Here is a 24,006-nt window from a genome sequence, read left to right as displayed (position 1 = left end):
AGCCAACCTTATCAGCACTTATTTTTCTGAATGTTTATTTAAATTATAGCCACCAATTACATTTCCCTAAGAACTAAAGATATGTTTTCTCTTCTCTCCTTTGATCCCTTCTTCCTCAAACAAAGTTTAACTAGGTAGCCTAGGTTAGCCTCAAATTCCTGGTGATCTTCCTGTTTCAGTCTTTTGAGTTCTGGGCTTACAAGCATGCTCCACCATTCCTGGCTTTCCTTGCTTATTTGTGTTTGGCTGTCAGGTCAGTTTGAGAAACTGTTGCCTATGTTCAAGTCATTCGAGGTATACTTAAGTTGCATCTGAGGGGTTTTGTGTGTGTGGAGGGTATTATGGGTGTTTGTGTGTGAAGGTGTTGCAGCGGGTATGCTGTGGTACCTGTGTGCTTTCTAGTGTCAGTCTTGCCTTTCTGCCTTGTTTGAAACATGGTCTCTTCACTGTTGCATAAACCAGCAGTGACCTTAAGCTTCTGGAGATTTTCCTATCTCCATTCCCTGTTTCCTATAGCCACTTCGGGATTACAAGCACTTGTACTCTGTAGTCTAGCTTTTACATGAATTCTGGGGATTCAAATTCAGGTCATCAGGCTTGTGTGACACGTGTTTCTTACACTGAGTCATCTCAATCCCCTGAGAGCTTCATATTATAATTTTTATCTTTTGTATTTAAGGTTCTATATTTAGGGTTTGGTGCTTTTTTAGTTAATATCTATATGGTTTGAAGTAGGAGCTAGACTCCTATTTTTCAAAAAACCTATTTTTTTTTTAAAAAAACAATGTGTGCATTGATGTTTTGCCTACATGTATACCTGTGTGAGAGTGCTGCATCCCCTTGATGTGAAGTCACAGACAGTTGTGAGCTGCCATGTGAATGCTAGGAATTTAACCCGGGTGCTCTGAAAGAACAGCCAGTGCTCTTATGTGCTAAGTCATCTATCTATCTCTGCAGCCCCGGATCCAGGCTCCTTTGCGTGTAGCTATCCTGATATTATGGTGGTAGTTCTCTGTGTTTAGCAGTTCACTAGATGTATCACGTTTAAGAGCCTACTAGACATGTGTGGATGAGGAATGCCAGTGTATTCTGTGTGCTGCTATCCTTCAGCTTTCCCCTTGATTAACAAAGTGAAATGTTCTTAGATTAATTTTGTTATTTATTTATACCTATATGCCTCTCTCTGTGTGTAGATGTGCACACAAGTGCAGGTGCTCACAGACCCCAGAAGAGGGCATCTGCTGACCTGCAGGAGCTAAAGTTGCAGGCAATTGTGAGTTGCCCAGTGTGGGTTCTGGGTTCTGAGCTCAGGTCCTCTGCAAGAGCAGCAAGTTAAACTGCTGCCCATTTCTCCAACCCCAATAATGTGAAGAAGATATTTTAAAATGCAGGCTTTTATGGACATAAATAATCAAAGGTAGATGACTAGATTCTTTTATATTCTCATCAGAAGAGAAGAAGAGCCAGGTGTGATAGCTCATGCCTTTAATCCCAGCATTCAGGAGTCAATTTTTTATGAGTTCAAGGCGACACTAAGATATAGGTTAAAAAAAAAAAAACCAAACAATTCTGATAATTTACTTTTTATCCAGTATTGAATCTATATATTTTGATATCTGATCTGTCCAAGCAGTACTACAAATCTGAATTCTAAAGCTGTCTATTTTAAAGAGAAAGTATATTTTTGCCAATACTGCAAGACTTATAGAAAATAGAGAAACAAATATACATTAATGGGACAGAATGAGTTTACTAGTTAAAGCATACATTTGTCATTTGTTAATGTAGTCTGTAGAACTTAATTTTCCTGTCAGAATGGTAGCTCATTTAATCACAACAACAGTCTTCTAAAGTACAATACTGGTTTTGAAACTTAAAAAAAAAAAAAAAAAGAAGTGTAGAGAAGTTTAATGTATCCTAGTTTAGAAGAAGCTGACTCAAACTTGGGTCCGTCAACTTAAGGCAGGAAGGATTTATTTCAGTTTTATTTATTCAGAGCTTCATTTATTCATTATGTATTCAGAGCTTTCAGGCCAGTATGGCAGAGATGGCACGGCAGAGCAGCCCCGCCTATGTCACACAGCCGGTAGGAACCAGGGTGACTACACCACCACTCCACAGGAGTTTTAAATCTGTCTTGTCTTCTGGCTCACCAGCCTTGATTCAAGCTCTAGTTATCATTCATGGATTCTGTTGAGAATGTTCAGTCTCTTTGTTTCAGTTTCCTTCCATTTCCAATATCCGCTCAGGAGGAAAAATTTTTCAGTGCAGAATTTGCAGTGGTATTTTCATCTTTCAACATTTTCATGACCTAGAACGTGAAATACAAATTTTTGACCATTCCAAAAGGCAGCCTTTTGTAATCTGCACCTGCTTAGCCTTGAATTTCTCTTGCTCCCATTTTATACTGTCGTGTGATTTGTTATAGGTTTGTTTTCCACACGCGTGCTCAGGTTTCTCTCTAGGTGCTAACGTTACCAAGTCATGCTACGTTACCCCGTGTTCTTCACCCAGCCTACCTCATTGTTTAAGATTTAACTCGGATTGTCTCTCAAAATTCTTTGAAAATTTTGTTTTATTTCTAGTTGTGTTTGCGGGGGTGCCCACAGAGGCAGCAGAAGGTTGTCAGGTCTGGAGCTGGAGGACTTAGAGGCAGCTAGCTGAGAGCCACTTCATATCGCAACTGAACCTGGGTCCTCTGCAAGAACCCAACATAGTTTTAACTACCGAGCCGTCTCTCCAGGACTCCCCAAATTCTTTTCTATTTATCTTGTCTATCTATTCATTATTTTATTTTTGGAGACAGAGTCTCTCTGCATAGCCCCAGCTGTCCTAGAACTTACTATGTAGACCAGGTTGGCCTTAAGCTCAAAGAGATCTGCCACTTCTGCCTGCCAAGTGCCTGACTAAAGGTGTGTGCCACCATGCACAGTGTGCAAGACTTTTTTTTTTTTTTAAAAAAATAAAAAGCCAATTGGCTCAAATAGTCTCTTACTTTCTGAACACATTATTACATAATTACTTGTTTTGGCCTCACTTGGAAGGTAGAAACTGGGATCTTGTTTAGCCATCTTGGCTCTCAGCAGGATGCCTTGGATATTCAGATATGTTCAGTAAATGTTCCTTGAGTCAGTGCATGATTTTATGTTTGAGTTAGTGAATACATTTTGAGATGTTTCTTGTAATTATGATAAAACTTTAATTTCTCTTTTCCTCAAAGGAAAGAAAAGAAAGTATTCAGGTTTTCACTTATGAGGAATAAAAACTTCTATTGATATTGTTGCTCTCATTGAGAGTATAAGAATATTACTTTATTATTTAAAAGATTTTTGCAAAAAAAAATCTGAGTAACTTAAAATGACATTTTATAATTATTTTTAAAGAAAAACTTGAAACTCATTTTCTGCCGGGATTTAGTTTAATGTAATACTAGTTAAGAGAGTAATGTGTGGTCAGGAAACTAAAAGAGAAAAAAGGCAAGTTGGTTAGGTGTGGAATGAAGTGCCAGGGTTCCTGGGTGATCTCAGCAGAACTGAAATAGAGGTTAGGTGGGAATGGCTAGCCGCCTGCCTCCCTCTGGACTCAGGTCCCAGGCAGATGACCCAGAACCACATCCTTGGGGAATCCAGTGTAGCTGCCGCTGAGGAGACGCTCTTCACTTTACTCTGTCAGCCATCTTCGGTGCCAAAGGATAAGCTACATGAGAAAATATTTGACACGAACTTAAGTCTGTCAAATATTGTGGTTCTGTGGGATGGCATATCAGTTAATGTCCTTCGGATGCTATACAGTAAATTAAAAACTTATTGCATTATAAATAAAATTTTAGACAGCATTTTTTTCTATGAGTGCACATTTTTAGTTAGAGTAGTGAATTATGTATGCCTCTAAAAAGCTTCAGAAGTACATAGTTCATTCCTCCACTCCGTGTAGTTATTTTTAAAAACTTCAGTGTATAAACTTTGGGTTTCTTTAAGTCCTACTTTGCTGCTTTTGGTTTAATCTTTCTATCTCACGATGGCTTGGGATTATGATCCAATTGTACACATTTAGTAGGAGCCCAAAGTATAGCAGTAATCAGAGGTAAACTTTTCCAACTTCTGAACTCTGAAATACAGTTTTCTAAGAGTAAACTACATTTTAACTAAGGGTAATTATACTAGCTTGCATTGTCTCAGAGGACAGCTGGTTTGTCTGTCTCTCACAGTGCAGCGAATACTTGACCTTCCTTTCTATTTCTCCCTGTCCCTCCCTGACTCCAGGCTGTCTTGGTTCCCTTCTCCACTCTGCCCCTTTTTAGCAGGTAGAGATTTTCTTTTTGGTGTTTCATTTGTTTTTGAGACAGCGTCTCTATACAGAGACGTGGCTATCCTGGAACTCACCATGTACACCAGGGTGTTTTTTTCTTTTTTAAAAATATGTATTTTTGCCAGGTATTGGTGGCACATGTCTTTAATCCCAGCACTCCAAGAGGCAGGGGCAGGTGGATCTTTTGAGTTCAAGGCCAACCTGATCTACATAGTAAGTTCCAGGATAGCCAGAGCTACACAGAGAAATCCTGTCTTAAAAAACTGATACATATATGTATGGCATTGAATCTCCTGGAACTTAGTTACAGAGGGCTGGGTACTAAGAATTGAGCCTGGGTCCTCTGCAAAAGCAGCAGGTGCTTTTAACTGATGAACCATCACTCCATTTCCTCTTTTTAATAAATAAAAAAAAAACCTATAAAGATACACACACACACACACACACACACACACACACACACACACGCACACACGCACGTCACCAGGGAGGAGGAGCCTCATCTGAGGAACTGCCTCCTTCAAACTGGACTGTGTGCATATCTGTGGGGACATTTTCCTGGTCAGTGACTGAAGTGAGCAGGTGCAGCCCACGGTGAGCAGTATTACCTCTGGCCCCTGCCTGTGTGAGAACGCTGGCTGAGCAAGCCAGTCTCCAAGGACTACTTCAGCTCTGCTTCAAGCTTCAGCCTTGCTTTCTCTCCATGACGGACTGGACTATAACCTGTAAGATGTAATACACCCTTTTCACCCCCAAGTTGCTTTTGGTCATGGTGATTATCATGACAACAGAGAAGCAAACTAGAATACTCTGGAAAGAAAGAGACTGGTTATTATGTTGATGTGGTTTTCTTGAAGGTCACTTATCTGATAGTCTCAGCCAATCATCACATAATGGAAACTTCAGAGTGGACTTAAAAGGTAATTTGGAGAACTAAAATCAATTTCATAAAAATTACTGGAGGCTTTCCAGTAATGTGACTCAGTCTGACTGCTCTTAGGATTTATTCTTAATTTGGACACAATGTTAACATGATTGGCTACTTGACTTTGCTAATGGTGGATTAGTTCATAAGAATAGAAGATGTTGCAAGCTGCTTGTTGACAGGCCTTCTAGAGAGCAGCAGTGTATGAGCTGACTGCTAGTGCACAGAACTATCAAAGGCAGACCTCAAGACTGGAAGAGAGCCAGCCACTCCAAGGACTTTGTTCTCCCACTAGGACGTCAGTTCTGCATAGTAATTGAAGCTCATAGTGATGACTAAGTCAATACAGTTTAATTTTGTTCTGTAGATTTAAAAAATAAATCTAAAACGAAGCACATAGCTCATTTTTAAGAGATTTCCATCGAGAATGGCTAAAATAACACATTTTGAGACTTAGTGGATGAGAAGCCATTCTGTGGAAAATGGCTTTTGACGTTTGGGCTTTGTCTCACTTCTGTCTCAGTGATACTTACTTGGAAATCCTGGGCATTAATATATCTAGAATGTACATAGATATTTTCTGAGTCCAAGCTGGAATCCTACAGAGATGTATTGGACTTTTTTTTTTTTTTGGCTTTTAGAAGGAGATGTGTAAGAATCTGTTTATTTAAAAAATATCTTTGAATGAGTTGATCCAACGGTATTAGTCATCATAGAAATGACTTAAATTAAACTCAAGTTGGTGAAAACAGCTTGTTCATGCTCAGTATCACTCCTGATTCATGGCAAATAAGTCTTCTTAAAGACTCAAAATAATTTCAAGAGGAGAGAGGAAGGATTACCTTTTTTATTTTGGAAACCACATTGCATCTCTTATTTTTCTATAAGTGATTTTTCATGTACTTAAATTGAATATTAAGGAAAACCACTTTCCTGTGGTTTGCGGAGAATTGATTTTACTGGGAAACAAGCTGTTTTCTAGCATATCCTTAAAACTTTAATGTTTGAATTTTTGTTATTGTTGGTTTTTTGTGTGTGTGTGTCTGAAAGAATGTCCCAGGATTGCATTTTCTGAGCAGAGAAAAAGGCCTTTATCTTTTGTTTTGTTTTCTTAATTCCCCTGTCTTATGATTTTCATTGCTGCAAACAGACACCATGACCAAGGCAAGTCTTATAAGGACAACATTTAGTTGGGGCTGGCTGACAGGTTCAGAGGTTCAGTCCATTATCAAGGTGGGAACATGGCAGCATCCAGGCAGGCATGATGCAGCAGGAGCTGAGAGTTCTACATCTCCATCTGAAGGCTGCTAGGAGACAACTGTCTCCAAAGTGTCTGAGAGGAAGATCTTAAAGCCCATTCATTCCCACAGTGACACACCTACTCCAACATGGCCACACCCACTAATAGTGCCACTCCATGGGCCAAACTTATTCAAACCACTCCTAATGCAATTGGTAACTGACTTTACAATGTAAACGTTTTAAAACACTCCATTCGCCTTACTATTCTAAGGACCCTTGCATTTCCTTTCTATTTGTAAATGTTAGCCCTGGAAGAGAACCTTGAGTTCAGCCAATGTAAGGTCTTTTCTCTGGCCTTCATGACAGTGGACATTCATCTTCTGACTAATGTTTTTGGTGATAATCCAGTCTCCATGTCTGCTAGTTTCAAATCAGCCAACTCTGAAAACTGGAAAAAATTCACCCATGCTAATTTTTTTCCTTATTACTGCCATCTCAATGATATAGCATAGCAACTGTTAGCGTTCACATTGTGTGAGATGCTGACACCTAACTAGAGGTGATTTAAAGTATGTAAGAGGCCTGCTGAGATGGTTCAGTGTGTGAAAGACTTACCTTGCAAGCCTGACAACCGAGTTCCATCTCCAGAGTCCACATTGGAAGGAGAGAACCAATTTCCCAAAGCTGTCCTCTGACTTTCACCCACATACATTCTGTGGCACATGCCTCTGTCTCATCTGTCTGTCTCTCACACACATGCACAAACTAAATATGATAATATAAAATATTAGGTGGTGTGTGTAGTTAAATACTATGCTTTTTTGAATGAGAGATTTAAGCATCTGTAGCTTTTGGAATCCTTTGGGATCCTAGATCCTTGTGGCTAACAAAGGATGGTTTTAATCAGCTGAGTTCCTAAACAGACCATTGAATTATTAAATGTCTTTGAGTATTAGAAATTTATTTTTTGTTTTTATGTAAATGAAACTGTTTATAATTTCCAGGGACTATGAATTCTTCCTTGTGTCAACTTTAAATTACCTTATTTTGTCTTTTCTTTGACAAATGAATTCTCTTTTAACTACCAGAACTGAATGGAAGCTTTAAGTCACAATGTAATTGTTGAGAACTGAGGGATTGTTTCCAGAGAATTCTGGCTGGAGAATGAAGTCCAGTCTTACTCCTGTAGCCTTTTAGTTATGATGTACCTGTAACATTGTAACATTTTCAAAATACGCAGTGAATTGTCATATGAGAGCTGTGACTCTTCAGCCTTAGAAATGCAGCTAAAGATCTCTTAACTGTCTTATAATTCTATTTCTCAACCAGGTAGTGGTGACAGGCAGATTTCAGTGAGTTCATGGCCAACCTAGTGTACAGAGTGAGATCCAGGATAGCCAGGACTGCACAGAGAAACTCTGTCTTGAAAAACAAAACAGTAATTGTATTTCTCTTGTAGAATGTTCAGTCAAGACTTTAGATCTTTTTCTTGTTATATTGGAAATCAGTGATGTGGGCGAAAGTCAGATCCTTTAAGGGGCTGTAGATTGAAGTAGAAGTGTAGATTTGACAGTCATGATGGCAGTGGAGCTGAGCCAGTCTGTGTCCTAAGTGACTGAGCTGGAGAGGACAAAGGGAACACTATGGACAGCACTTGCTTATGTCTATGATTTGATCAAGTGACTCACTGAACTAGGAAGAGCAGAATTGAGTTGATTTCTATTGAGTTTTTAGATGGTTGTGAGATACCGCTCTTCTGGGTTCCATTTGCTTTGTGTTTGGCTTGAGACAGGCTCTTTTACGAAAGCCCAAGCTGAACTTGAACTCATGGTCTTCCTGCCTCAATTTCCCTAGTGCTGAGATTATGGGTCTGTACCACTGTACCCAGTGGCTGGGCCTTACTAGGTCATTTATCAGAGTTGGCCAAGGGAGACATATTATAGAATGCATTTAGGGTTAGACCTGTAAGTGCTTGTGCTAAGGAGTAGCACAGAAATTTGAACAAGCCAGGGAGACTAGGGTAACAGTTACTCTTAAGGCTGATTTCAGCTTCACACATTGTCTACTTAGTATAAGTTTCAGCTTCCCTAGGGGTTCCTATTGTGGCTGTGCACTGATAACCTGAATTTACTCAGCCGTTTGTGGAGTTTCTCTCCGTTTCCACTTTCTATTCACTTCCTATTTAGAAACCTTCAGTGACTCTTCTGCTTTCAGAATAGTTTACTATAATCAGTCTTTCTAAACTGTTATCTCCTTCTCTCCCTGTTCCATCTTCAAGTAGACTTCATAGGAAGAGAGGTTTGTACATGTGTGGAGCTTCAAACTGAAGGTGCTAGAAATAAAATAAACCGTCCCAACACTCAGGGTTCTTTAACAGCCAGGTTTATTATTATAGACATTATTTCCATGAGGATTACAATAGAATTATCATTCTATTGTTTATTAAAATTTTTATCAAAGTATATGTTGGGGCTGGAGAGATGGCTCAGTGGTTAAGAGCACCATCTACTCTTCCAGAGGTCCTGAGTTCAATTCCCAGCAACCACATGGTGGCTTACAACCATCTGTAATGGGATCTGATGCCCTCTTCTGGTGTGTCTGAAGAAAGACAGTGTACTCACATAAATAAAATAAATGAATCTTAAAAAAAAAAGTTTATGTTGACTCTGTAGTGAGGCTTTTTTTTTAACCTCTGAGGAGACTGTTTATATGGGAAATGCACATGTATACAGAATTGTTATAAGGTAATGTAGTAAACATTAGAAATAATGTGTCCCATCAAGTAGATATTTAATAGATGCTCGATGGTATTATTTTGATTGAAATCTAATTTTAAAGGAATGCTCTATTCTAACTGCACCATCTCTTCCTTCTCCTTGTGATCTGATTCTAGTCCGTCTGGGATGCTAGCTGATTCCTAAGTGCCTGTAATGTTCGTACTAATGCTAATCCCCCTGCCTGGAATTCCATTTGCTCACACACCTCAGGCTTCTTTCTATTGACATCTGTATTCATCCTTAACTTAAAAGCTCCTTTTTCAGGAGCTTCTCCTGGCTGCTCTGGTTGAATGCTCCTTGAGTGTTCTCTCTTACTTTCCAGTCCTGATTTCACTTAGAACACTTTGTCAGATGAAACAGTAGGTTTTGCTTTTTAGTTTGAGCTATCTATGTGTTTCTTCTCTACTTAAGATTTGTGTATTAGAGACCGAAGCCAAAACCTTACATCCGGTTAGCATTCAGTAAACATTAATATGGATACTCTGTGAGCCGATTTGAAGAGTAAAATGGATAATTATGTCATTAGACTTTATTCTTAAATGTGGATAGGAAGGAAAGTTTTTATAATGTTACAAACTGTACTGTTCTCATTACGTTTTCCACCTAAAAAGCTTTAATGGAACACCAGCTCTGAGAGTAAGAAAGATTAAAGAAAAAAAGAAAGACCTCATTTGGCCTTCTCAATCAGCTTAGTATAGGGCCTTTAATGATCTGATTTGTCTCCAGAAAGCAGATGCACACTGTTAGGACAGATGTATCTCTGATTCCAAATGCTGTCCAGTTCTCAGGACTTGGAGGATTAAGCTTGATTCTGAACCGGAGCACATCTCTTTGTCTTCAGTGTTGTGCTGATTTTTTTTTTCCTTTACAACAATCAAAAGACCTCTTTGTGACGTTAAGTAAATAGATACTCTCCTTAGGGCTTTGTACTAGGTTGAGAATAGCATCATTCACCAGTGAGCATCTGCCTGTAGTGCGTGTCCCGGTTCTGCCTCTCGGCTTTGTATCTTCCTCTGCGTATCCATGCTGTCATCTGTAACTTGAGGAACTTGATTGCGTGCACCACTGACTTGCCAGGACACGTTTGAGCTACTAAAAAATAATAATTATTTATTGAGCTGAACTGGTGGCATGCACTGGTAGTCCCAGTATTCAAGAGGTACAGGCAGGGGGATCAGGAGTTCAAGGTCAGCCTTGACTACATTGGCAGTTTGAAGTTAGCATGGGCTATATGCAACTTTGTCTCAAAAAGCTAAAACTTATTATTTACTTATTTATTTATTTACTTATTGTTTTTTTTTTTTTTCGAGACAGGGTTTCTCTGTGTAGCTTTGGCTGTCCTGAAACTCTCTCTGTAGACCAGTCTGGCCAGTCTCAAGTCTCCTGAGTGCTGGGATTAAAAGTGTATGCCTTCATGCCCCATTTTTTTTTTTAAATGTTCAAATTCATGGCAAAGTATATTGATTCTTTTGTTGTTATTTTATAATTCTACGTGTATCTCAATCATTGTGTTCTAATTGTGGCAGAGATTTTATGCACACTTAATAACATGGACCTTTGTGTGCTTCTTGCATTAATTTAGCAAGTGCTTGTTGAATAAAGGTTTTCTCAGTGTTCATGTTCCACTTTCTGGAACCAGTTCTTTGTTTCTTAGAAGGTGCTTCTTCTGCCTTTAAAACTAGAAGAAGAAAACCCCTAAGAGACAAGGATAAATACTGTCTGTCTACTAAAGCTATATGTTCAGGACTGTCAGACACTAAGCTATTGTCTTGCTAAAACTTTGATGAAAGATTTTGAAGTCTTTATGAGAGAAGCTGGTGTAAAATCTTTCATGTTGGGAAATGTTAGTGCAGAGATGGTTTCTGTTCCCTTCTGGTCGGGCAGATGTGAAGCCGTGTGTGCAGTCCATGGACATCACGTGCCGTCCTCAGCTTCCCTTGCTTAGTTTTACAAAGAGAATCTCACGGTTCTCCTGTCATTTCTGCATAGTGACAGAGGTTTCACATCCCAGTTTTCTTCTTGTGCTTTTTAATCGCTTTGGGGTTTAAGGAAAGGTAATTTCAGGCGAGTGTTCTCTACTCCTGGTGCGAAGGTAACAGCCATTTTATTTCTCCTGAGTACAAGGAGCAAAAAACTAAATCTGAGTTTTGGTAGATGGTTTGTGAGGTGGTTACAGAGACCACATTTGTATTATATTAGCAGAGTTGTTTCAGTGACTTAGTAAATTAGGTTAGAAGATGTACTTCTTCAAATATCATCATTTAAAAAAAAACACTCTTCATATTTAAAACTAGATTTAGAGGTCTAAGGGCTTTTTTTTAATTACCATGCCTTCATTTATTTTGGTACCATTTTTATGGCTTGGGTAAGTTACTGTGTCCTGTCTAAATATTAATCAGTCCTGACTCAGTCTAGAACCCTGTGAGACAGGGTAGTTGTGGAATTGAAGTGTCCTCAAGTACAAGATCAGATGATACCTCCCGCCCTGACAGTGGGGTTATTGAAAGGGTTGTTTAGGGTAATGTAACTGACATGGCATCTGACACAGTGCCCAGTGAAGGTGTTAGGGGCTTCCCACTTTCATTGCTCTGTTCCCTGTGTATGCAGTTGTTCTGGGAGTGTCTCCTACTTAAGTAAGACTTCTGCTGCACTTTAGTTTCAGTGTATCAGAGTTGAATCCAGAGGAAACTTCTCTGTGATAGAGACCTTGTTTGTTTGTTTACTGTGACATCATTGGCATGAAGCCTTGAACCTGTGCTAAATGCTTGATAAGTATTTCATGGATGAATGGATTTGCTTGAATAAAATTAGAGGGTGCCTTTGATGTTTATAGATATCAGATGAACTCAGGTGAAATTAAATCATTAAAAAAATGTATTTACTCTCTTTGCCCCATCTACTGCGAGAATGAAGACCATTCTCAGCAATCAGACTGTCGACATTCCAGAAAATGTCGACATCACTCTGAAGGGGTGCAGAGTCATTGTGAAGGGCACAGGGGAACTCTGCGGGGGGACTTCAATCACATCAACGTAGAGCTGAGTCTTCTTGGAAAGAAAAAGAAAAGGCTCTGGGTTGACAAATGGTGGGGTAACAGAAAGGAACTGGCCACTGTCAGAACCATCTACAGTCATGTTCAGAACATGATCAAGGGTGTTACACTGGCTTCCGTTACAAGATGAGGTCTGTGTACGCTCACTTCCCCATCAACGTCCTTATTCAGGAGAATGGGTCTTTGGTTGAAATCCGAAATTTCTTGGGTAAAAAATACATCCGCAGGGTTCGGATGAGGACAGGTGTTGCTTGTTCTGTCTCCCAAGCCCAGAAGGATGAATTAATCCTTGAAGGAAATGATATTGAACTTGTTTCAAATTCAGCGGCTCTGATTCAGCAAGCTACAACAGTTAAAAACAAAGATATCAGAAAGTTTTTGGATAGCATCTATGTGTCTGAGAAGGGAACCGTGCAGCAGGCTGACAAGTGAGGCCTCAGATTCCTAGCTCCAGAAACAAGATCCTGATCACAAGTACAATTTGGGCAATAAAGGACTTATATATTGAAAAAAAAATGTATTTGGTCATTGAGATGGCCCAGTGGATAAAGGCACCTGTTGCCAAGCCTGACCTGAGTTTAATCCTCAAAACCCTTAGAATCGAAGGAGAGAACTGGTCTCTACAGGCTGCCTTCTGGTTTTCACATTTATTCCTAATAAAACAAAAGAAACAAACTGGGCATAGTGGTGCACAGGTTAAATCCCAGCACTGGGGAGGCAGAATCAGGTGGATCTCTGTGAGTTTGAGGCCAGCCTGGTCTACAGAGTGAGTTCCAAGACAGCCAGAGCTATATAATGAGACCCTGTCTCCAACAAAAACAACAAAACAAACAAAAAAACCCCAAAAACTTTTTTTAGGGGACTGGGGAGATGGGTCTGTCACAAAGGTGCTTGCTCCTGAAAACATGAGGATCTGCGTTGAGATTGTCAGCACCCATGTAAAACGCTGAGCTCAGTGTCACATGTCTGTAATCCACGTCACTGAGAAAGCAGAGAGAGAGATCCCTGGAACTCATTCAACAGTGAGTTTAGCAAAATCAATGAACTCCAGGTTCAGTGAGAAACCCTGTCTCAAAACCATGAAGGAGAGAGTAATTGAGGAAGACAACCAATGTTGACCTCTGCCCCCGCCATGCACATACACACCTATACATATATACCACACACACAGATGCTTAGTATTAGTTATATGCAGGGTCTGTTGTAGGCGTTGGGTGTATAGTGGTGAAAAAGACTCACAGGCTGGGTAGTTGGCTCGGTGGTTAAGAATACTTTCTTTGCTTACAGAACACGAAAGTTTGATTCCCAGCACTAGTGGTGGTGGTGGTGGTGGTGGTGGGGGAGGCTTACAACTGCCTGTAACTCCATCCCTGGGAGAGCAAACACCTTCCCTGACCTCCGCAGGCACATGAACACACACACACACACACAGAGAGAGATTAAAAATAAAATGAATCTCTTAAAAAAGACTGGAGCTTATTCTCATAAAACTTTGTATTCTGAATGGAGGAGGGGTTTGGAAGAAGGGCAATAAAGAAGTGAAGCCCAGAAGGTCTGAAGTGTTGTAGGGCTGAGAGGGATCTGTGGGATCAGGGCCACTGCTTTAGCTGGGGTGCTGGGGAGGCCTCTCTGAGGGACGTGTCATCTGAACTGGAACAGCAGTGACGATACCTTTGAGTCTCATCCTGGGGCTTGAGGACTAGTGCTGGAGCCTTGGCATCAAGTTTCACATATGTGAGGTTTTGTAGCCTGCCCTCTCCTTCTGCTCACGTAAAACATAACGTAAATCAGCATTGGCTTTCTAAAATGTCCCCTACAGCATTTCTCTGGTTTTCCCTCCTAGTATAATGATTTCACTTCCTACTTTCAAAACTGCTGAACATTCAAACACTTATTTCTCAGAAAAAAACTCGTTTGAAGAGCTTAAAATAGGATACCTCTGGACAAGGATGTAATTTGGTATTACGTCATGAAACCTGAAGGCATCTTTTGTGTGGTTAGTTTGACTATATACTTGTCCTTGCTGTTGTCAACTCTGGTAGCAACTGATCAGAATTCTGTGTTTGTTCTTCCTAATGGAGAAGTCTTCACCCTAAGAAATACAATGAAGGCAAGCAAAAGAGATTTGCAGAACTTTTAAATGTAATCATCTCTAGGGATGGAATTCCTGTAAATCTTACAGTTTTGACTGACCCCTTGAAAGGACAGTACCCAGATACCCTGTTTTAGGAAGCATGAAGCCTTTAATTTAATTATGGTATATTTCATTCCATGATCTTGATAGATATTGTTTTAAGCTAGCCTCTCAATGTGCATATCTTTCATGATTTAAGGCATTAATAATTTATTCAGGATGTATAGGTAAATTTTTTTTGTGCTTTCATGCAAGGTCTTCTGTTTAATGGATTGGAGTTCTGTTGGTGATTAAGTCTAAATATATTAGTCTTTTGAGGTTTAGGGGTTTGCCTGCACCGTTCAGGTTTTGCTTATAATAGTTCCCTTTTCTTCTTCCTTTTAATAGGAACACCATGACAACAGAGAAGAGCTTAGTGGCTGAAGCTGAGAACTCCCAGCACCAGCAACAGAAGGAAGAAAGTGAGGGAGCCACTAACTCAGGCCAACCAGAAACTCAGCTGGAGGAGGCTTCCCAGGCAGCCACAGTTGAGGGCAGTAATCAGGGTGAGCAGAAGCTGAAAGCATCCAATGGGGACACTCCAACACATGAAGACTTGACCAAGAACAAGGAACGGACATCAGAAAGCAGAGGCCTGTCACGACTGCTCTCCTCATTCCTCAAAAGGCCCAAGTCTCAGGTCTCTGAAGAAGAAGGCAGAGAAGTAGAGTCGGAGAAAGAGAAAGGTGAAGGAGGTCAGAAGGAGCTAGAACTGGGAACCAGTCTTGATGAAGACATCATTTTAAAGGCCCCCATTGCGGCTCCTGAACCTGAGCTCAAAACAGACCCGTCTTTGGATCTTCATTCATTAAGCAGTATAGAAACACAGGTAAGGCATGTGACTGGGGGAGAAGATAATGACGATGCATTATATGCTGTACTTTTCATGGAAGAATATTTGGCTTTGTTTTTATGAGCCAGTTGGCTTAGGCATTGATAAAGATAAATAACATATAGAGTTTCTTCTCTAAAGAAATTAATGTCATCAGTTGAAACCTGACTTAAACAAATATACTTTAATAGTCAAAGAAATGAGAGAAAACTATCAAATGAGCTTATTGAGGCCATATATCATCTTGCTACAACAGTGGAACAAATTTGAGTTTTATTGAGAGAACAAGGAAGGAGTGAGGTAGTTTAGAGCAGTGTGGCCTGTCAATGAAAATCTTCATTAGTACACGCGATGGATTTGGGCCATCCCAGGGTATGTGATAGATATAAGCCAGGCTTTGGGCTATCTCAGGGTACATGATAGATCTGAGCCATGCCTGCCTTATTAACCTGTAAGGAGCACATTACTGCGAGATATAGAGAACAATGCTAATTCTATTCCTTGTGTAATAGTTTTAATTTTTTATTACATTTATTTCTGTGTGTGCATGCATGTGCGTGCGTTGCGGTGTGCATGTGGAAACCAGGGGACCACTGTGGGGGATCAGTTCTCTTTTTCTCACTGTGTGGCCTTCAGGAATCAAGCTCTGGTAAGCAGGCCTGCCAGCAAGTGCTGTTACCTGCTGAGCCATCTCATCGGCTCCTTCTGTAGTATTTATTCATATAGAGCTTTAACTTTGTCACAGTGTAATTAAACGTAAGTTGTTCCTTTGTCCAGAATACATGCAAAGGCACTAAACTCAAACTGTCTCCTAGGAATCTTATTCCTTCCTTAGTGTGTACAGAATAAGAGTTATGTTCAAAATCTTACTTCTGAAGCTTTGAATATTATCTGGATTATTAAAGTTTAAGTCCTGTGTGTGCTTCAGTGAAAGGCCTAAAGTTTGGGGTATATAGTTTCATTATACTTCTAGAATGATTACATGTGTTTCCAGAAATATTATTTGTATGTTTTGAGTGCCAAAGACCAGACTTTAGGATGACATCACAATAGGCACTGGCTGTTAGTAAGACAATATAAAAACAAGATTGGGGTTACATAGATGGCTCAGTGGGTGAAAGGATTTCTGCACTAGCCTGGTGACCTGATTCAAATCCCTAAAGCCCTCTTAAGAAGCTCAGTGTGGTAGAACAAATCTGTAATCCCAGCATTCCTCTCGCAGGATGAGAAGTGCAGACAGGAGACTCACCTGGAAGCTTGTGGTCAGTTAGCTAGAGTGAACAGTGCAGTGGGCGAAACAAGAAAGACCCTGCCTCTCAGGGAGATACCGAGAGCCAGCTCCTTAAAGTTGTCCTTGTCCTCTGACTTATACGCATGAGCGTACACACACACACACAAACAGGAAAGAAGATTCACTATGTAATAGTTATGACTGAAATCTATGGAATCAAGCTAGGGACTGCATAGAAGTCACAGGAAAGTGATAGGCCCTCGTGCTTGCACAGCATCTTACTGACTGATCCATTTCCCCAGCTTCATCTATTAGCCTTGTTTGTTTGCTATCATCCACCCATCCATCCATCCATCCATCCATCCATCCATCCATCATCTATCTATCATCTATCTATCTATCTATCTATCTATCTATCTATCTATCTATCATCTATCTATCTATGTTTGAGAGACAGTCTTGCAGTGTAGGCCTGGGTAACCTGGAACTAGCTCTACAGACCAGGCTGGCCTCTAACTCACAGAGATCTACCTGTCTCTACCTCCTGATTGCTGGAGATTAAAGGTGTGCACCCATGCCCCAGTACTCATCTGTTAGTTTTAAATGCTTGTTTAGTCATTCATCCATTCAAAAATAACTATTGAAAACCTACTGTGTACACCAGGTTCTAGGATAGATGTACCCTGAGAAGTTACAAACTGTAAGTGGTGGGGCAGTATGGTGGCTCAGAGGGTGAAGTGTTTGCTGCTGTGAGCCTGATGACCACCCAGGTGAAGGTGGGAGGAGCAACATACTGCTCGTTGATATAAGAAATGGTCCAGTGGGCTGGGACAAACACGATGCCTCACGAAGGCCTTTCTGAGGCTGCGTGTGAGATGGTTGTGGAGGCTATTACAAGCCCATTAGCCATTCCTGAATCTGGTATCAGGCAAGCAATTAGTCTTTTCCTTTTTATTTATAAATGTCAATCATGTATTGTTTTGGAAGAAGAAAATTCATAGCATTTAGTTAAACTCTTGATAGATTTATTGTGTTAAAAGTAAAGAAATAGTCCGGGCAGCCCCTAATCCCAGCACTTAGAAGACAGAAGCAATTGAAATACAAGTTTGAGGCTAGTTAATCTTTATAAAACAAACTAATTACAAAAAACAGTAAGACAACATGGGTCAAAACATTCTCTGACTTTTGGTACTGGGGAGATGGCTCAGCAGTTAAGAGGCACTGGCTGCTCTTCCAGAGGTCCAAAGTTCAACTCCCAGCAACCACATGGTGACTCATGACCATCTGTAATGAGATCTGATATTCTCTTCTGGTGTGTCTGAAGACAGCTACAGTGTACTCACATCCATAAAATAAATAAATAAAATGTATTTTCTGACTTTCCTGTGTTGCACAGAGACTTAATGGTTGCCGAAGGTGGCCAGCCTCAGTCTTCCTCTTCCTTCCTTCACCCTCGTTTGGATGTTCCAGGGCAGAGAGGCATTAAGATGGAGTTACAGTTTTTAGCCTGGTAACGTCATTTGCTTAATGCAAATATGTAGAAAATACGAAGCCCTCAAAAACTTTTAGCTGTTTATAAAATGTAAAGCCTGTGACAAATCATTTTATCTTCAGTTCACAAAGTGACTGTGCTAAAGCTGATGATCATAGAATGCAGACAAAAATTGGATGAGCATTATATTATATAATACTGAGAGCAGTAGATTGGTGTCTCACAGTCACGTACTGATTTGATAAGATTCTACCTGGAAAAAAAGAATAGTAATGTTGAACATCTTTACAGAAATCATAATACCGTTTAGAAAAATATGATATAGTTCATATAATTCAACTTATTTTTGCTTTAATAGTTTTTTTTTCCTGTTTGTGTCTTTATTGGTAGGGGTACTATATTAGTTACTATAGGTAGGAGTGTGTACCTTGTTTGTGAGTACCTTTACAGTGACTTGGTGTCATGGATGTGTGTAGCCAGCTCAGGAAGAACACAGAGAGGACCCGGATTCTGAAACAAAGGAAGGAGAAGGGATTGAAGAGTGCTCTGGAACAGAGGTGAAGGGGGACCCTGACTCCAGAGCAGAAGGAGACCCCGAGGCCTCGCAGAAGCCCATCAGGAGACACAGAAACATGCACTGCAAGGTGTCCTTGCTGGATGACACAGTCTACGAGTGTGTTGTAGAGGTGAGTCGTCTTAACCCCAGAGGTCAGACCACTCACAGTCACTTCCTGTGCTATAGACGAGGCCCGCCCCGAGGACGTTCTATGGGAGGAAATGTTGACAGTGGCTTTCTGGAAATGAAGGGACAGGAAAATTGTGAGTCTTATTTTTTCCTCCCTGAATCTGTCAAAATCTTGGGACTTAAAGTCATTTTGTTTTTCAAAAGATAATACGTATGTATGTATTATGCATGGTGGTTGCCTCTCTATGACCAGATTTTCCAAAATAGTCTGAATATTTCTAGCTATCCTGTAATTATGTTTGAAAAAGAAATTACTAGGAGGTATCTGGTGCAGAAGCACCTGCCATGCAGCTGTGAGTTCACATGCCCAGAACCCACACAGAGCTGGCTGCATTAGCATCTGTAATCCCTGTCCCCTCACAAGGAGATGAGTATAGGGACAGGAGAGTTCCATTAAGTTGGTGAGCAGATAGTCTGGTGCAGGAAGTGGTGATTCCCTCTTTCAAATAAGTTACAAGGCAAAGGACTGACACCTGAGGTTGTTCTCTGGCCCACATTCGTTCTGTGGAATTCACACATTTACATATATACGTGTTATGAGTACATATATATAAACAAACACACATACACACACACACACACACACACACACAGAAAGAGAGACAGAGAGATCAAATAGATAATTAATTTAAAAAGAAGTTACATGGCTGAAAAGATGATTTAGAGCATTTGCTACCCTCTCAGGTAACTGAGTTTGGTTCCTAGTACCCATATGATGGCCTGTGCCTGTGACTCCTGTTCCAGGGGAATGGACATCCATTTACAGGCTCCTCAGGCACCTGTGAACAGATGATGCACACAGATTCATGTGGACACACACACACAAACACAGACACACACACACTCAGACTCTATTTCTAACATTTCTGTCCCCCCAGATCTAAGCCTCAGTCATTCATTGTATCCGATGTCTTTAGTCCAATGAGATATACTATAGAACTAAAAATTATATAATGCTGTTTCTTTTGTTTTCAGTTGGAGAATATATGTATATATTATATATACCATTTCTTAAAATCTCGTAAGTTTTATGAAAGAATCAGTAGTTGAGTCAGGATTCAATAAATGTCAGTTATTTAGCTTCCTTCTTTGTTCCTTCAGGACAAACTAAACTATTAACTGTTGCTTTAGCTGCAACAGTAGTTGCGTGTTATGCCATGGTTGCTTGTGCACAATTATTGCAAGTACCAATAGCTTTTATGAATAGAATGTGTGATTCATGGACTTGAACTTCAGTATTTCTGGATCAAATTGTGTACACAGGTAAATGTGTCCAACCACAAGCATTTTAAAATATTATATATAGAATACATATTATCTTTGACTTTGTAATTGTGGTGTTGTTCTTAAGATGGGGACTCATGTAGCTTAGGCTGGCCTTCAAGTTGTTGTGTAGCCTTAGGATGCTCCTGAACTCCTAACCCCATTTCCTGCCTCTGTCACCAAGTGTGAGGACTGCAGGCATGCGCCACTATGCCTGACTCAAATATGTTATTTCATTGGCAAAAATATAAAGATTTGTTCTAAGATGGATAAATGAAGGTTATAAATTGCCAGATTTTTTTCAACAAATGAGCTTTAGTAATAAAATAAATTGACTCCTTTAAGTTAGATTTTGGATTTTTTAGAATTCCTAGATTTGGAAATTATGAGTAAAGGGGTTAGGGAAATGTACCTGATTTCTCAAATTATTGGCCGTCATTTAGGGTGAAATCAGAAGAAAAGGGGGAAGAAAATGATGCTGTGTAAATGAGTTACTACTGAGTGAACAAAATGATGAAAGTTTCTAATAGTCATTTAAATTGATTAAGAAGAGGCTATGTCATGTATATGCTAAAAATACCTGTACAGCTAGGATATAGCTCAGTAATAGCACAGGTTCATGACACATACGAAGCTCAGTCCCCAGAACAGGGGAAAAAATAAAATCTAATTTTGAAGTATTTTTGTACAAATTTCTCGGAAGACATTAACATGTTTCTGGTTTGTTTGTTTTTCAGTAAAAAGTGGTATTAAAAATCTTATTTTACAGCTGAGCAAGCTATTGTTAATTGAAATGACACAGTTGATTAGCTGGTAATAGAGGAGCCAGTTTGTTTTAACTTTAATTCACGGCCTGGAAACTAGGGCATTCATTCTTCCTGATAGGCAAGAGTCTAAGTGCCCAACTTTGGAAGTGGTTTGGATTTGTAAAGAATGATTCCTAACACTGTTGAATAGCTGCTGTGACCGCCAGTGTCTACAGGATGTCTGCTTCCTCCTCCTCAGAAGGAGGCTGTAGGGAGTTCAGGTATAGGTCATGCTCATTGATACTTATGAAGAGGAATTCCACAGCCACAGTTACCTCTGTTGACAGGTTGAGCCAGTAATTTAGTTGATGAATGTTGCAGTAAGTATTATTTGGGGGTTTCTATACTGCTGTGGATCACTTAGCCTTCAAATAAAAGACACAAGACCTTTATATTTATAATAAGCCTTAAAAGCACTACAGCTGGGCAGATATCAACCCTCCAAGCTATTTTGTCTACTTCCCTGTCAATATCCTTAAGATATATATCACTTCCCATGTTCAACCTGGGCTACTCCTACACTAACAGGCCGGCCCTCATGGCCATAAGCTCATGATCTACCTACACCTTGGCAACTTCTTCCTCTCCTTCCTCCTTCCCTCCCTCCTTTCCTCCCTCTCTCCCTCCTTTCCTCTTTGTCTTCCTCCTTCTTCCTCCCTCTTCCTCTCCCTCCCCTCCCATCTCTGCCTTAGACCCCAAGCCTGAGAACTGAAGCCTCACCTACCTCTCTTCTGCTCAACTACAGGCTGAGCATCTTTATTAAACAGTCACAGATAACTTGGTAGGCAGGGCAAGATTATAATAGAAGCTGATACATGTGAGGATCTCCTCGTCTTGAGGCAGACCCTGGGATACAGAATTTAGCATTACAATCCATAGCAACAGACCAGACCTCAGCAGACCATGGTAACTGGTTGTGACCCATAGCAGAATTCATGAAACACTGCACAAAAAAATTATGAGAGCAAGTGGGAGGAATAGAATGTGACTATGAGACTATGAATACATGAGTGTACTTAGTTGGGTGTGGCTGTGTGTGTCTGTAGTTCTAGCACTTAAGATTCGCAGACTAGAGGGTCACATAGTGAGATCCTGCTGAGGGTGTGTATGGTGCTTTGGATGGAGATGGAGAACAGGGGAGATGGGGTTTTACTCAGCATTGTCACTGTTTCCAAAAATGCTGCAATATGTTGCATTGATAAGCTGATATATCAAGGAAGAGGGATTGTATACATCGTGTTCTATTTAGACTGCGCAGCTATCTGAGAATGTATGTGTTACAAAAGGTAAAAAAGGAAATTGGAAAATCACACTTTTTGAAAATTTGATATGAATACAAGAATAAAGAACCTTAAGTAGTGTTTGTGCATCTTCACAGAAACATGCTAAGGGACAAGATTTGCTTAAGCGAGTGTGTGAGCACCTCAACCTGTTGGAAGAAGACTACTTTGGCTTAGCTGTGTGGGACAGTGCAACCTCTAAGGTGAGCAGACTGCAGCGTAGGCTGCTGGCAAATTCCCCTTCTCATGGTGGTGACAGTGCTTATACCCGTCTCTCCAGGACATCCATGCATGCAGTGGTCTCTCATGTTCTCAGATTTTCCTTCTTGAGTTTACTGAGAGAGAGAGGGAGAAAGAGGGACCATTATTACTGAAGTGCTCTTTCTCATCATCAAGAAACGGAAGTTCAGCAAGGTTGTCCCCATCAAGGTTATACAGCTAATGAACAGGGGAAAGGTTAAGACTGGAGCCTTATCCCTTGTTCTTATTAGACCTCAGTATGTGTTCTCAGTTACAGCCCTGACTATAGTCACGCTTCCTATGGCTGCCATTCCTTTATTCTAAGCCCTTCAGTGGCTCCCACTTGTCTAGAGCTTGATGCAGCCCAGGTTGCTCAGCACTGAGTGCTGTCTCCGTGTCCTGGCCCTTACTGTACTTTCAGTTGTAGCTCTTGTCTTCCATGATTACCTCTGGGCTCAGTTTATGCTGAACTATGCACAACAGCTATTTTGTACTTCTGTACCTGTCTAATTTCATTTCTTCTTTAGACTCCCCAGATACGTTTCCTAAAGTTCCTTCAGTTCTGAGCGGCTCTGGGCTTCAGCAGAGCATTGCGCAGTCACACCCAGGGTGTGCACATGGTTACTCACCACTCGTCTCTCATTAGTGACTGCTCCTACGTGTTATTTTATTCTAGGCTTTTTGTTTTTCTTTTTAAATTTTACGTGCATTGGTGTTTTGCCTGCATGTACATATTTGTGAGGGTTCCAGATTCCCTAAAACTGGAGTTATAGAGAGTTGTGAGCTACCATGTGGGTGCTGGGAATTGAACCTGGGTTCTCTGGAAGAGTAGCCAGTGTTCTTAACTGCTGAGCCACCTCTCCAGCTCCAGTCTTTTCTTCATAACCACAGTGTCATCCACATGCCATCATCCCACAAACGTTTGTTGACTGAATACAATACAAAGAATTGAATATTTTAAACTGAGCAAAGAAGAACACATGCTGATTTTATTATTACTAAAGTTTTTGTTTCTACTTTTGATCTTGTTCAAAAAATTATAAATTGTATTAATTCATTTTGTGTGTCGGGTTGGGATTAGGGGTCGCACGTGTATGGAAGTCAGAGGACAACTTTGGGGAGTTGGTGTTCTCCTTCTACCACAGAGCGTGGGGTTAGACTCAGGCTCGGTTAGCAGGGGCCACTTTTACCTGCTTAGCCATCTCACCCCTAAGCGGTAACTGGTTCTGTAAGATAGCTTAGACTTTGCAGGTCCCGTGTGATTGACACAAATCTGGATTTGCCCTTTTCAGTGTCAAATCCCCTTGGTGGGGATTTTAGCTCCAAAGTCCTAGAATTGCTTATGGGATCTCTGGAATGAAGAGCTGAGAAGTCTCTTAAAACAGTAGAGAATATGGAGCACCCTGCTGTGGGTGCCATTAGTAAGCATTTTGGGGTGCATATAAGCCAAGGGTTTTCAGAGGTTCCACCAGACTTAGCATTTGTGTTTAAATTCCCTTGCCTTTGACCAAATGAGAGGCAAAGGAAAAGCACTCAGATTCTTCCTCTCTGACAGGGCTCCAACAAGTGTGTGCTAAATTTTTATGTGAGTGTGTATGTGCTGTGTGTGTGTGAGTGTGTATGTGCTGTGTGTGTGTGAG

General features: G+C 40.4%; 1 protein-coding gene and 1 pseudogene across 12 annotated transcripts in view; both read left to right on the top strand.

The window, feature by feature from the left end:
- The window catches only part of Epb41 (erythrocyte membrane protein band 4.1), a 156,919-nt gene that overhangs the window by 54,758 nt on the left and 78,155 nt on the right, over positions 1-24,006 (top strand). For 11 of the 12 annotated variants that reach the window (XM_028759648.1, XM_028759638.1, XM_028759646.1 and 8 more), the window contains 3 exons: positions 14,826-15,306; positions 18,509-18,718; positions 22,225-22,329. In XM_028759648.1, coding sequence (XP_028615481.1) covers positions 14,833-15,306; positions 18,509-18,718; positions 22,225-22,329 — 789 coding nt within the window. In that variant the 5' untranslated portion in view covers positions 14,826-14,832. Of the gene's footprint in view, positions 1-14,825; positions 15,307-18,508; positions 18,719-22,224; positions 22,330-24,006 lie in introns of those variants that run through there. The other variant, XM_028759647.1, reaches the window with a different exon arrangement.
- LOC114614158 lies at positions 12,160-12,736 on the top strand (annotated as a pseudogene).

Source organism: Grammomys surdaster, unplaced genomic scaffold (assembly GCF_004785775.1).
Source record: "Grammomys surdaster isolate TR1022 unplaced genomic scaffold, NIH_TR_1.0 126313, whole genome shotgun sequence".
Lineage (NCBI taxonomy): Eukaryota > Metazoa > Chordata > Mammalia > Rodentia > Muridae > Grammomys > Grammomys surdaster.
This window is presented reverse-complemented; position numbering and strand designations above follow the sequence as displayed.